At 40.7% G+C, this 14,238-nt stretch overlaps 1 protein-coding gene across 1 annotated transcript in view; it reads right to left on the bottom strand.

Moving 5' to 3' along the window:
* Positions 1–14,238, bottom strand: part of KCNH8 (potassium voltage-gated channel, subfamily H (eag-related), member 8) — a 427,975-nt gene that overhangs the window by 199,815 nt on the left and 213,922 nt on the right. Inside the window, exon 3 of the mRNA XM_006883339.1 lies at positions 12,621–12,752. Within this exon, the coding sequence (XP_006883401.1) occupies positions 12,621–12,752 (132 nt within the window). The remainder of the gene's footprint in view (positions 1–12,620; positions 12,753–14,238) is intronic.

Below are 14,238 nucleotides of genomic sequence, written 5' to 3'. Positions count from 1 at the left end.
ACTGGGAAAATCTGTAGTTAGGGACCTTTCCAAATTATTGATGAGTAATGATGTCAGTTTGAGGACTAAGGTGTGTATGATTGAGGCTGTAGTGCTTCCGATCATTTGCTATGCAAGCATCTGAGAGCTGGACAGTGAATAAAAATGACAGAAGAAGAACTGACACCTTTGAGCTGTGGTGCGGGAGAAGAGCACTGAACATTCCCATGGATGGCCAAGAGATCAAATAGCTATGTCTTGGACAGGGTGCAGCCAGAGTGCTCTTTGGAGGCAAGAATGATGAGGTTTCACCTCACATACTTTGGGCACTTTGCTAAGAGGGGCTATTTGTTGGATAAGGACATCCTGCTGGGAAGGGTGGCTGGTCAGTGAAGGAGAGGAAGACCCTCAACTACATAGACTGACAGGTGACCGCTGCAATGGGCTCTTGTGTGTCAGGAAGGGTGAGGATGGTGCAGGACAGAACAGGGTTCAGATCTTTTATTCATAGGGTCACTATGAGTCATACTCGACTTAACAGCATCAAACAACAACAGCGCTGGTGGTGAACTTGTACGCGCGCACGCGCGCACACACACACACACGATAAAAATGGACCATTTCCCTGAACAAGCATATTATCACAGATTATTTTCTGAGTCTATTAGAACTGAATACCGTATCAATTTTGTGTTCTTGTTTTTCCACGGAGATGTTCATCCCAGTAATTCTGTGTCCTACAAAAATCAACCTGCATTGGCTTGTGGCCGGACTGCACACATGAAGCAAATATATCTGTATATCTGATTCTTTCTTAAATTTTTTTGTGTGTACCGTCAAATCAAGCTGATTCTTAAAACTAATTTCAAATGCCCTTCTGGTTTTAGCTGTACCTTCATTTTTGCTTTCACCAGTACCAGTTAACGAGTTTTTAGTGCTTTATGTTATTTCTCGACTTCTCTCTCTGCTGAATGGCATATAACTTTCTCATCGGTTCAGTTCACATACATCCACTTTACTTTTAAGCCTCTAAACTTCTGTTGCTATTGTATTTTATCTTCTGTCTTTTAGTAAACATCTTCATTTGCACTTTAGTGGTGATTTGTTATTAAATCCATGTTGATGTAAATTTCTAATGGAAATAGAAAAATTCACCACCTACAGTGTCTGATTCTATCTATACAGAGTAAAGCGATGAGAAAGGAAACATGCATCTTGAAATGTAGTTTATTCTTCAGAAATGCACAGTCAAAAATGATCAGTCTTATCTCCCTATAGATGCAGGTATTAATGGTTTTGTAATGATTAGATGGTAACAGTGACTGGATAAAAATTTAAGCACAGACATTATCTCAAGGACCATGGTAGCTCATAGCTTGAATGACAGACATACTTATTTTAAATAGTCATCTTGCTGGGCAGATACATAAGATGCAGACACTTATAAGCTATCATTCCATTGAACTCTACACACATAATACACATTATTACCTACTGTTCTAGACTCAGGAAGAGTAGCATGAACTTCAAGAGGGCTTAAAGAGAAGTGGTAACTATGATTAAAGGATGGGAGATAGAAAGAATCTTAATATCAAAGAGAAGAACTTGAAGCTTATTCAGAAGAGATTTAGATGGTTCCTAATGGCTCTGAAGCAATCAAAGTTCTTTCTCCCAGAAAATGTAATGGGATAATTGGTAAGTGAAAGTACCTTATTGATAGCAGGCTACTTGATATTTGTTTCTTAAAGGATCCTCGCTTGATAAATGATAAAAGGTAAAATGAACTTTAGCTTCAATGCGAAGATAGTCATTTTTACACAGTAACTTGCAAGAAGTAAGGGTTATTATAGGATGTTTTTACTATTTTAGCAAATACATATGAAATTAACATAGGGGGGATAAAAGAAATAGATGGAAATGCACCTATGCATGATAGATGAGTTTCTTTGGAAAGTGTGATGTGTTTCTTGAATGTTTTGAGGGTAAATAGTAATGATAAGTTCATCAGAAAGTTACATTTTCAAAGGGCTGGACCTCTCTCTATGAAAGGATAGATGGCAAAATGGCTGTTTCTTTAGTTTCTTAATATTTTATGTATTTTCCTAGTTTTGTATTAATGACCACATACTATCCTTACACTGAATAGAACTTGACAGTTTATGATGTTAATTACAATGTAATGCAGTGTTCTTTTGTACTATAATACTGTTGTTAGGTACTACCAAGTCGAGTATGACTCATAGAGACCGTATGAACAGCCAATGTGAACTCTGGCCTATTCTGTGCCATCTTCATCATCTTTAAAACACCCGAGCCTATTGCTAAAGTTACCATGTCAATCCATCTCATTGGGGGGGTCTTCCTCTTCTTTGCTGATCCCCTATTTTTCCAAGGATAATATCCCTCTCCAAGAATAGCCTCGCCTAGCCTCATGTCCAAGTTCAAAGACAAACTTTATCATCTTGCCTCCAAGAAGCGCTCTGGCTGCACTTTCTCCAAGGCATATCTATTTGTTTTTTTGTCCGTCCATGGAATAGGGGTCTTATAATGTGGAAATTATTGATCAGATATTGGTTAAACAAAGCAAAGCCACCGTAAGGATTATGTGAAGATATAAAATTTATGTTTGGAATCAATATATCTGGAATTAGAGAGACTACAATAAAAGTTGGGGTTAGAATCTTGGCCTTTATGAGGGTTTTATTAAACAAACAAACAAATACCAGATTGGAAACTTATCTGATACCTGGCATATACCAAATGTTGTTGTTGTTGTTGTCATTGTTGTTAAGTGACATCAAGTCATAAGTGACTCATAGTGATCCTATGAACAAAAGTCCTCCACACTTGTATAACTTTCATTGTTTCTCCATGTTCACAGAGTTTCCAGAGGCAAACTATTACAGAAGTGGATGCCACTCCTGCTTCCAAGCTTATTTTAATTGGGGAGTTCCACTAAACACTCTCCACTATGGGTGACCATTATCACATTGGCACATCAGTGTCACAGTGTTCAGCATCACAGCAACCACGAGTTACCACTGTACGGCAAGCGGACACACCAGGGCTATATGACCTAGAGGAATGTTTGAACAAAAGCAATGAAAAACAGACCTAGCTTGGTAGCATCACTTTCTATCCACTAGGACAACAGATCACTCTCTAACACCAAATGTTAGACATTAATTCTATGCACAGGGAAAAAATAGCATAAAAAAAGATGACCAGGCAAGGTTTTCTTTGTTTGTCTGTTTATTTTATTTATTTATTTTTTAACTAGGAGTAAAGGGATCGATGGTAGCCTACTGGTAAGTGCTGTGCTGCAAATCCAAAGGCATGTGGTTCAAATCCACCAGCTGTTCTGTGGGGAAAGGATGAGCAATATCATCTTACGAGTCAGTTCTGACTCGACGGTTCAAAATAAGAACAAGGGTAAAGGGTAGAACATCATTAAATGAATCTCAGAAGAGCTAAGACACTAATATATTGCTATTATTGTGATGAACCACTGAGTCAGAATCAACTCAAAGATGACTGACCCTCCAATAGGTTTTCAGAGGCAATAAATCACATGGGAGGAGACTGGCCATGTGTATCCTGAGGAGCAACTGGTGGATTTCAATTGTGTCCCTTTGGGTTGGTAGTGAAATTCCTTACCACTAAACCACCACACACACACACACACACACCCTCTTTCATTCATAAGGTCTCCGTGCGTTGTCTACAACTTTACGGCACTTAACAACAACATAGACAGAGCTCTGTGGGCCTAGTGGCTAGAAAGTGATTCTACCAAGCCAAAGGTGGGTGATTTTAATCTGTGACCCTTAGGCCTGGTTTTAATTGGTTTTGGTCAAACATTACTCTAAGTGGTATAACACTTGTCTGTTTACTTGCTGCACCGAGGTAACTCGTGGTTGCTGTGATACTAAACACTGTGACACTGATGTGTCAAATGTGATAATGGTGACAATGGTAGACAGTGTTAGATGAAGTTTCCAAATTAAAATAAGCTTGGAAGCAGGAGTGGCACCCACTTCTGAAATAACTTGCCTCCGGAAACCCTATGAACTTGGAAAAATGATGAAAGTTATACCAGTGTTCGGGTCTTTCATCCATAGGGTCGCTATGGATCATCTACGACTTGAGGACACTTAACAAAACAACAATTGAAGAGACATAAAGATGACTAGGTAAAATACAAATGATAAAATTACCCTGTCATCAAGATGTTCCAATTCATGTAACCTCGTAGAACAGACTAGAAAAGCTCAGAGGGTGCTCAAGGCTGTCCATCTTTACAACAGCAGCCTCCTCTTCCCCCCTCAGAGAAGACAAAAGGTTCAAACTGCCAACTTTTTGTTCAGTAGCAGACTTCTTTAACCACTGCACCACCAACACTCCTTTACTCTAACCGCAGTGCCTAACATACTAAAATCAAAGTCAAGGACAATTTCACATCTTGCCCTAAATCTTTCCTCAAGACCTTCATAAAGAAATAACTCAGTAAAACCCTATTTGTCAAAGATATTTTAAACATTCCCAATCCTGACTATCTTGACCTTTAAATTGCTAAAACTTAAGAAGTCTCCATAGGTGCAGACACCCTCACAGAGCGTTGCTGTTGTTGTTAATCCAACTAGAGAATTCCAGTGCAGGTGTGTGAAAAAACAAAGCTCAACAAAGGAGCTGATACTTACTTCACTGAGTTAGAAGCAAACAGATCAACATGTAGAGGAAGTTGTAGCACTTTTGAAATTAATCACGCATCCTGATCCCTGTCTTTTTCCCTGAAGGCACCACTTCACCCCATTGAAGGTCTTCCTATAATTCAGTGTCTCACGAATTACAGTCATTTAAGTGCTAACCTCCTTGTTTCGCCACACTCACATGACGCCTGTACACACCTTTCCCTGCCAATTTTATTCACTGTAAGTCACTTTACTGACATTTTTTTATGAATGATACCCACATTTTTTATGTATTTAAGCTGTCTTTGTCTGGTTTCCATATCAAGATTATATTCTTTATGTATAACCTGAAAGTTGTTGTTGTTTAATGCCGTCGAGTCGTAGACGACTCATAGCGAGCCTATGAACGAACAGCCTGAGCACTGTTCGTACATAGAGTTTCCAGAGGTAAGCCAATTTTGGAAGTGAATGCCGCTTCTGCTTCCAGGCTTGATTTAGTCAGGAAGCTCCAGCCAACACTGTCCACCATGGGTGCCCATTACCACGATTGGCACATCAGTGTCACAGTCTTCAGCATCACAGCAACCACGAGTTACCTCTGTACAGCAACGCACAGACCAGTGCTATCCCACCTAGAAGAATGTTTGACAGGAAAACAATTTGAAAGTAGTTAAGATTTTATTTATCTGTTGATTCAACGTTCAGGAATGCTGATCCTTAAAAACCACTGACTTGAGTATTTTTTTGGGGGGGGGATGTCAATGACTGATTAAAATTCTTTATTGTTGTTACAAGTTGTTAAGTCAACGACCAGTCATAGGGACCCTGCACCACCATGCATCATTCTTACACACTGATATACAATGAGTCTGAGTTTTGGAGAAAGTCTAGTTACTAGGGAGTTTATTGCCAACTCGAAAGTAGACATTTCAATCCCACCAGCCTGAGGGAGAAAGTTGAATAAACTCCTCCTGTAAGTTTTACAGACTCTGAAAACCTGCTGGAGGGTCAGCTATGTGTTGGTTCCAACTTGCTGTCAATGAGTTTGAATTCTGGGTGCATATACTTATAATCGTCCATTAATAATTAATATAAAATCACTTCATTTTCCTTATTTGTAACTCACAGAGAAGTTGCACTTTACCTTTTCAATACCGGTAATTTCTTTTTTGCTACTTTATTTGACCCTCGCAGGCAACTTGATGGCACATAACAACAACAACTTATGATTTCACGTATAGCCTCTAATTTTAAGGTTACTGCTCAGGCTCTGAGTTCAAAAACTCACGTCAATATATTTCTCTCCTCTTTGGTGTTGATTCAGAATGATTAAAAAAAAAACAAAACCAACATACTGATTGACAGCAAAGAGCCAGCTCTGCATCACGTGGTGTTACTCGAGAAATCTTCCATGTGGCAGACGTGCGCCTGTGTCCTGGCTTCACAGTGAAGGAAAGGATTCCGTCTTCACAGAATCCAGAAGCAGACGATCACCATTATGAGAAAAAACTAATTACAAGAGCACAAACTAACGTGCTCACAGGACCGTTTACAACTTTCAATGTTTCTCATCCATACAGTCAGTCAGCTTCGCAGCTCTCGAGTTAATATATGCCCAGCGTGGTTCTCATCTTGCGGGAATGGTTCACATCTTAAATGCTAATTCCTGCGTGTACATTCCACTCTCCATATAAAGCGGCAGTCTCTTAACTATCTGTACACTCTCTTCTCTCAGGACAAGAAAATGTGTATGTTATAGCAGAGACACTGAAATTGAGTCACCAGATAATTTTAAGAGACTGAAATCGTTACAGAAACATTTCAGTACAGGTTTACCCAATAAAACATCCACAGTGTCTGGGTGCCAAATCACTCCCCTATGTTTTTGTTGTTCTTATGTGTCGCTGAGTCAAGTACAACTCATAGCGACCCTACGAACAACAGTTCTGAACCCTGATCTATCCTGTGTCATCCTCATACCTCCTGACACCCTAGAGCCCATTGCAGCAGTCACTGTGTCAATCCACCTGGTCAAGGGTCTTCCTTTCCTTTGCACACCTTCTACCCTTCCAAGCATCATGTCCTTCTCCAAGGAATAGCCCCTCCTAGCAACGTGCCCAAAGCATGTGAAGTGAAGCCTCATCATCTGTGCCTTGAAAGAGCACTCCGGCTCCACCATCTCCAAGACAGATCTGTTTTCTTGGCCGTCCATGGGATGTTCAGTGTTCTTCTCCAACACCACAGCTCAAAGGTATCAATTATTCTTCTGTCGTCCTTATTCACTGTCCTGCTCTCAGAAGCATAGTAAGAGATCACAAAGACTATGGCCTGAATCAGATGCACCTTAGTCCTCAGACGGACATCATTACTCTTCAATAATTTGATTCTTCTATAAAATATGTCAAGTACTTATATTTAAAATTCATGAAATGTTGGGGAGTCTCACCGAAGATTTGAAAAACTTCTTGATAGTGACTCCTACAAAGTTATTCTACTGCTGAAAAACACTAACTTGAATGGAAAGTTCACTCTTCCAGATACAGGGGGATCAACTGAACAAAACCACCCCAAATTTCCCCAGTTTATCTCGCAGTAGAAGTTCTGCCCACCAGCCTCCTGTTGGAGAGTCACTGGAGTCAGCACTGACCTGACAGCAGAGAATTATCAAATAGATAAATGACAGCAACAGAGATTCGAGGTCTCTCTTGTGAAGGAAGCTCTGTGTGTGTGGCCTGTAGAGGGTGGACGGGCTAACACAAGGGCCACGCTCTTCCAGGGATTTGAATCCGCCAGCAACTCCACAGGAGAAAGACGGGCCATCTCTTCCCAAGAGATTTGGCGGGGAAGTTGAGAGATTAAGATACATACATGAAGTACAGAGGAGAGGAATTTTTAAAATAATCTTTAAAAATTTTTTAAAGCAGCTAAACAATGTCATATATATGAGACATCTTTAATAAAATGAATCAGTTATTAAGCCAGTGTCTATTATGCACAATGTAATAAATCAGTGATTATTAAGCCAGTGTCTATTAAGCACAATGCCTCATAGGAAATACAGAGACATAGCTCTGTGGTACAAACGACATGTGTATAGTCCACAGATGTTGTGCTGTTAACCTAAATGCCACCCCCGCAGTTGGGTCCACCAGTGGCTCAGGGAGAGAAAGGCGGGAACTCAGTGGACTGGCAGCTCTGAAGGCAATGAGGTCTTTTTCAAGAGAGGGGAGCTCTGGTGGTCTCATGGTAAGTAGTTGTGCTGTCAACCCAAAGGCATGCAGTTTGAAACCACCAGAGGCTCTGTGGGAGAAACAGGGGCAATCTCCTTCCATATGATTTACTGCCTCTGAAAACCTGCCGGAGGGGACAACTAACAACAAAGTCTAAAAATCCTTACAGTCGTCCTACTAAGTGTCTAAAACATTCTAAATAATATTTTGCATACCATAAATATAGATAAGTCTTCATTGTTGATATTTTTATATTCTTTATATCTTACCACAGCCTTTATAACAAACAAAGTGTGACCATTATTGAGTTCAGTTTAAATATAAATCAAGTTGAAATGTGATTTTTATGACCGAGCTTTGGGTGACTATAATTATCGCTGGTCCTCTGGTGGGAGTAAGTGGCCAGAGATGATTTCTGACTTACAGAGAGACCTATGACAGAATGTAACTGGCCCATAGCAGTTTCTTGGTTGTAATTTTTATGGTTGTAAATCATGAGATCTTTCACTTAAAGAGTTGCTGGAGAAATAGCAGGGTTCAACCACTGAACCCCCAGGAGGATTTTCATCTGATTGACTCTGACTGAGGAGACATGAGCATCGATAGAGCACCCCCTTCTTTGTTCTCCCCTTTGGGGACTCCTACTCTAAGTAGAACAGACCACTAGCAGAACAAGCAGGTTCATCTTGGAGAGAGAGGGTTAAGCTATGCTGCTCCTTGGAGGCAAGGATTCTGAAGCTCCATCTCACATACTTTGGGCATGTTGTCAGGAGGGACCTGTCCTTGGAGAAGGACATCACACATGGAAGGGTGGAGGGTCAGCGCAAAAGAGGAAGATTCGAGATGACATGGATTGACACAGTGACTGTGGCAATGTGGTCAGATGTGTCTGAGACAGTGGGGTTGGCTCAGGATAGGGCAGGGTTCAGAGCTATTGTTGAACTCAATGGCACAAAACAATAATAATAACAATAACAACAACAACAACAACAACAACAACAACTCTGTTTTAGTGCAGTTAAGTCACACATGGGAGAATCCCACCTACCTACCATCAGGAAGTCTGACTGTGGCTGGAGGTGACTTGAAGGAACTCATCAGTCCCTGGGCATATGCCACTTTCTTCTCTATCATTTTTATCAGAAATAAGTGTAATTGTCAACTGTAAAAGTAAGATCATCAACTGCATTGCATGCCCTATTCTTTGTCATCTGGTTCAGGACTTGGGTGGGAAAGCAATATTTTTAATTGAGATCTCTCAAACTCCAATGAGGGAGCACACCTTACCCCCTTTGTCCTGGACAGTCCTGCAAAGGTGAGATTCCCTTCCTTCTGTCCCATCCACAGAAAGGGGAGACTTGAGACACAGATGAATGGCTTTTGTTATGCCTCTATTCAGTATTTTCCTCATTTTTTTTCTTTTTTTAAAGAATTTTTTTCAAGATTTTTTCTTTTTCCCAAAAAATTCAGAAATATTTTCAGTATTTTTTCTTTCTTTCTTCCCCCCCACAAAGAATTCAGATTTATTAACCCTGCCCTGCCCTGTCCTGAGCTAACTTCACTTTCTCAGACACATCTGACCACATTGCCACAGTCACTGTGTCAATCCATTTCACCTAAAATCTTCCTCTTTTGTGTTGACCCTCCACCCTTCCTTGATGTCCTTCTCCAAGGACTGGTCCCTCCTAGCAACATGCCCAAAGTATGTAAGACAGAGCTTCAGAGCTTTATTCTCCTTTGGAGCTCGAGAATGCTTTATCTTTCTTACTAAGGATTGTTTCAGATTTCTATCTACCTGTACCTGTATGTGAGTGCATATACTAGAAATACATGTATCATCATGTCGAAATATGTTCAAAGGCTCCTTCTGTATCCCTACACTATCCAGTAAAAGAGTATAAAGAAAACAAAAGTCACCCTTCTGATTTCCAAGATCCTCTGTGACTGGGCAAGTGTAAGCCTTGGGCTCATGTCCAGGTAACTTACCGTGAGGTTTCTTCTCCCTGGATATGTAAACTATGCCATCATGCTTATGCAAATACATGGGAAACCGTCACACATTTGCAAGCATTTTAATAAATGACACAGAAGAGGTGGGACACCAAAGGGTGGTGGTGGTTCATTTCTGTTGTCATTTCAAGCCCCCATCTTTTCAACAAGAACGGGAGTTCAAGAGTGGATTCCCCAGAGGAGAAGGGATAAAACGGCAAATGGACAGTTTTATAATAAAGAACTTGGGGGTTGTGGCTGCCACAAGCAGTTATCACACTGGGCTGATAAGTGAAAGGTTGGAGGTGGGATTCTACAGCTTCGAAGGAGCCTCTGAGAGGAAGCGACCTCCAATGGCTGGTCAGCAGCCAAATGTGTTAATCATTTGCATCAAACAAGGATTCCAAAAAAGAACTCAGTCCACTTCCCAATGCCCTTGAGTTGACCTTTGACTCACAGGGACCACACGGGACAGAGTGGCATCGTCTCATGACGTTTTCAAAGCTGGAAGTCTTCATGGAAGCAATCGGCTTCACCCTGTCCACGCGGAGCCGCTGTGCACCTAACCATCAGCAGATCAACGCTTTAACTGCCAGCGTTTCTTCAAAAGAATTTAATACAGAAGAATTTCCTAATCAGGTGTAAGTATTCACAATAAGCATAAAATATAAAGACTAAAAATAATATTTTGATGATCATTTAGAGGTTTACTTAGTCGTGGATGAAATTAGTATATTACTAAACAGGGCATCTCCTTGGAGGCAAGGATTCTGAGGCTCCATCTAACATACTTTGGACATGTTGTAAGGAGAGACCGGTCCTTAGAGAGGGACATCATGCTTGGGAGGGTGGAGGGACAGCGAGAAAGGGAAGGCCCTCTATGAGGTGGATTGATTCAGTGACTGGGATAATTGGGATGGGAGTGTCAGAGACAGTGCGACTAACACAGGACTGAGCAGAGTTTAGGGCTGTTGTACATAGGGTCGCTATAGAGTCGCAAGCAACTCGATGGCACATAACAACAACAACAGCATGTACTAAGGAGCTCAGGTGGCCTAGTAGTAAGAAGCTGCACTACAATCCCAAAGGCATTCAGTTCGAATCCAGCAGCTTCTCTGTGGGAGAAGGATGGGCATTCTCCTCCTGTGCAATTTACTGCCGCTGAGAAACACAGAGGGCCAGCTGTGGGTTTGCTGACTTGATGGCACATAACAACAACATCAACAACAACAACTCTGTACTAAAAAGCACAGGACATACATTAATTTGCCTTTGTAATATATAGTTACTACTCTCTACAAAAAAGGAGTTCTGGTAACACTGTGGTTAAGGTATTAGCTGCTAGCAATAGGCCAGCAATTCGAATCCCCCGGCTAGCTCCACGAGAGGAAGGTCAGACTGTTGGCTTCCATAAACAATCCAGCCTTGGTGACTCTGTGGGGTCTTCAGAGTCTTTAAAAGTTGGAGTCAACTCAATGGTAGGGAGTTGGTTTGCTGTATACTCAAAGTGTTGATGATGTTGTTTTTAGGTGTCATCAAGTCTAGAGTGACTTATGGTGACCCTGCAGACAACACATCTGAACCCTGTCCTATCCTGTGCCATCCTCACCATCTGTCATCGAGCCCTTCACTGCCAGCATGGTGCCGGTCCATCGGGCTGGGGGTCTTCCTCTCCTTATCTGACTCTCCACCTTTCCAAGCAAGATGTCCTTCTCCAAGGAATAGCCTCTTCTAGCAACCTTCCCACAGTACATGAGACGAAGGTCATCATCTCTGCCTCCAGGAGCAAGCTGGCCACACCGTCTCCAAGACCTGTCTGTTCTTTTGTCAGTCCATGGAATATTCTGTACTCTTCTCCAACACCACAGCTCAAAGGCATCATTTCTTCTGTCATTCTTATTCATCGTCCCACTCTCAGATGCATAGCAAGCAACTGAAAAGGCTGACTATACTAAAAACTGTAGGATGTAATAATCCATTCCAAGTACACCAAACCCATTGCTATCAGATCAATTCTGACTCACAGAGACCCTACAGGATCGCGCGGAAGTGCCCCATAGGGTTTTGAAGGCTATTAAGTTCCTTTACAGAAGCAAACTGCCACCTTCCCCCTGCTGAGCAGTTTGGGATGGGGGTGGATTGATTCAGTGACTGGGGTAATAGGGATGGGTGTGTCAGAGACAGTGCGACTGGCACAGGACAGAGCAGAGTTTAGGGCTGGTTTAAATGTTAGCTGTTTCAGTAAGCAGTAAATGCTTTAGGACTGCACCACCTCATTCCATTCTGAAACAAATTCTGAGTATAAAAACAACTTTTGCATTAATTCGCTCTTAGCTTCAGCATTTGAGATGGAACTAAGAGAGAATTCTAACCACGTCAGTTTAACTTCACTTATTGATATAGATGCTTTTCTTTTTCCATTATAAAACTAGGTGATGGGAATCAATACAATCTGATAAATTGTTTTTCCATCCTCCTTCTATTTGTAAAGGAATCTGAACTTCTGACTCCTGTCAAATAAGTGTTTCTAGCAAAGACGAGAACATAACTGCATGTGAGTCTTTGTGATTTTAGGATAGACACACGTCATCGCTAAATCTTGACAGCTGACACATGAATATTTATCAGTTGCTGTTATTAAAAGGCCTTTTTTTTTGCCTCCTCATATTTTTGCGTAAATAATTTCAACATGTTACTCCATCTGTCAATGTTTTGTGAAAACAGTACAAACCTTCTTTTTTCTCTTCCGGAGTGATCTTCACTTTTGTATCTGTTATATCTTTGAATGAGGCCAGGAAAAGGACCACATCGCCTTTCTCGTTCTTTATAGGAACAATGTCTAAGAGGCACCAAAATGGAGACCCTGAAATGATAACAGAAATACAAGTCAACCACTTCTTTGTGTTTTTCTAACAAAATCCAAATCATTAGTACAGTGAGAAAAAATCATAACTGTTCTCTTTTATCCGACAACCCATCCCAAAGTCTTGTTTCAAAAACGCCCACTTTCAGATTCCACAAACTTCTAACTTACACACGTTTACTTATTACCAAAGAAATGCTTTCTCTGAAAATAATGCAATGTTTTAATTTTCTTAAAATAACTCACACTGTGTTGATCCATTTCTGCTTGCATCATTCTAACTGTATTTATTGACACTGTTTGCGTTGAAGCAATCCACTTTATGAGATGTTGCTCTATCATATCGCAGAGATAAATGTCTTTATCAGAAGTTTGCTAGATGTTTATTTAGTAATTTTAGATATTAATGATAGAGAGAAAAAATGATGATATTTCATCAAAATGACTAAATTAAAAAGATTTAAAAATACCAAGTTTGGAGAAGGATGTATAGATATTTGAACTCTTTATATCTTTCTGAATGGTCTCATATTAGTATGTTGTTGTTGTTAAATGCCCTCGAATCAAGTACGACTCATAGTGACCCTATGAACAAGACCTGAACCCTGTCCTATAAATTATCATCATTTCACTATATTCATAGTTTCCAGAGGGACGTGGTTTAGGAAGTGGATGTGGCTCCTGCTTCCAAACCTGAATCAGTCTGGGAGCTCCACCAAGTACTGTCTCAGTGGGTAACCATTATGGCATTTGACACATCTGTGGTACAGTGCTCAACATCACAGCCACCCCAAGTTACCTCAGTACAGCAAAGAGACAGACCACTGCTGTACCACTTAGAAGAACGTTCATCCCCAAATCCCAAGGGCCCTACCACCTTTCAAATACAAGGCATGTCCACCGGGTGCTGCTTGACTGTAAACCAAGAAACGTCCAACCCACAGCTCACTGTTAGCTCACTCCAGCATATCCAATCAGCTGATACTCGATTGTGGATGGAAAAAACAAACAAACACAACAACCCAAAAACAAACAAATATTCTATACCTTACCATCATCAAGACTTGAGAAACCGTCTTCTATCTTTAAAATGTGTTTGGTAGTACCAAGATTTACGTGTCAAATGCAACATTATACAGCAATGTGAATGACTGATGTACAATTACTTGTAACTAAGGGCATGAATCTTATAAATGAAATGTTAAGTAAAATTAGTCACACACAAATAAGTACAGGCAAATGAATTCACTAATGTAAACAAAAAAGTAGGCAAAAGATGGGGAGCTCTGGTGGCCTAGTGGCAAGAAGCTGCACTGCAATCCCAGAAGTACACAGTTTGAATCCACCAGATGCTCTCTCCTCCTGTACCAGTCAGATCTGATTTGATGGTACACACACACAGACACACAAAATAATAATAATAATAAAATACAAAAAGTAGGCAAAGGAACAATTTTTACTATTATTATTATTTTGTGTGTGTGTG

The sequence above is a fragment of the Elephantulus edwardii genome, unplaced genomic scaffold (genome assembly GCF_000299155.1).
Source record: "Elephantulus edwardii isolate Elephantulus edwardi_28Jun2011 unplaced genomic scaffold, EleEdw1.0 scaffold00027, whole genome shotgun sequence".
Classification (NCBI taxonomy): domain Eukaryota; kingdom Metazoa; phylum Chordata; class Mammalia; order Macroscelidea; family Macroscelididae; genus Elephantulus; species Elephantulus edwardii.
Note: the sequence above shows the minus strand (reverse complement) of the source record. Positions and strands in the feature narration are given on the sequence as shown.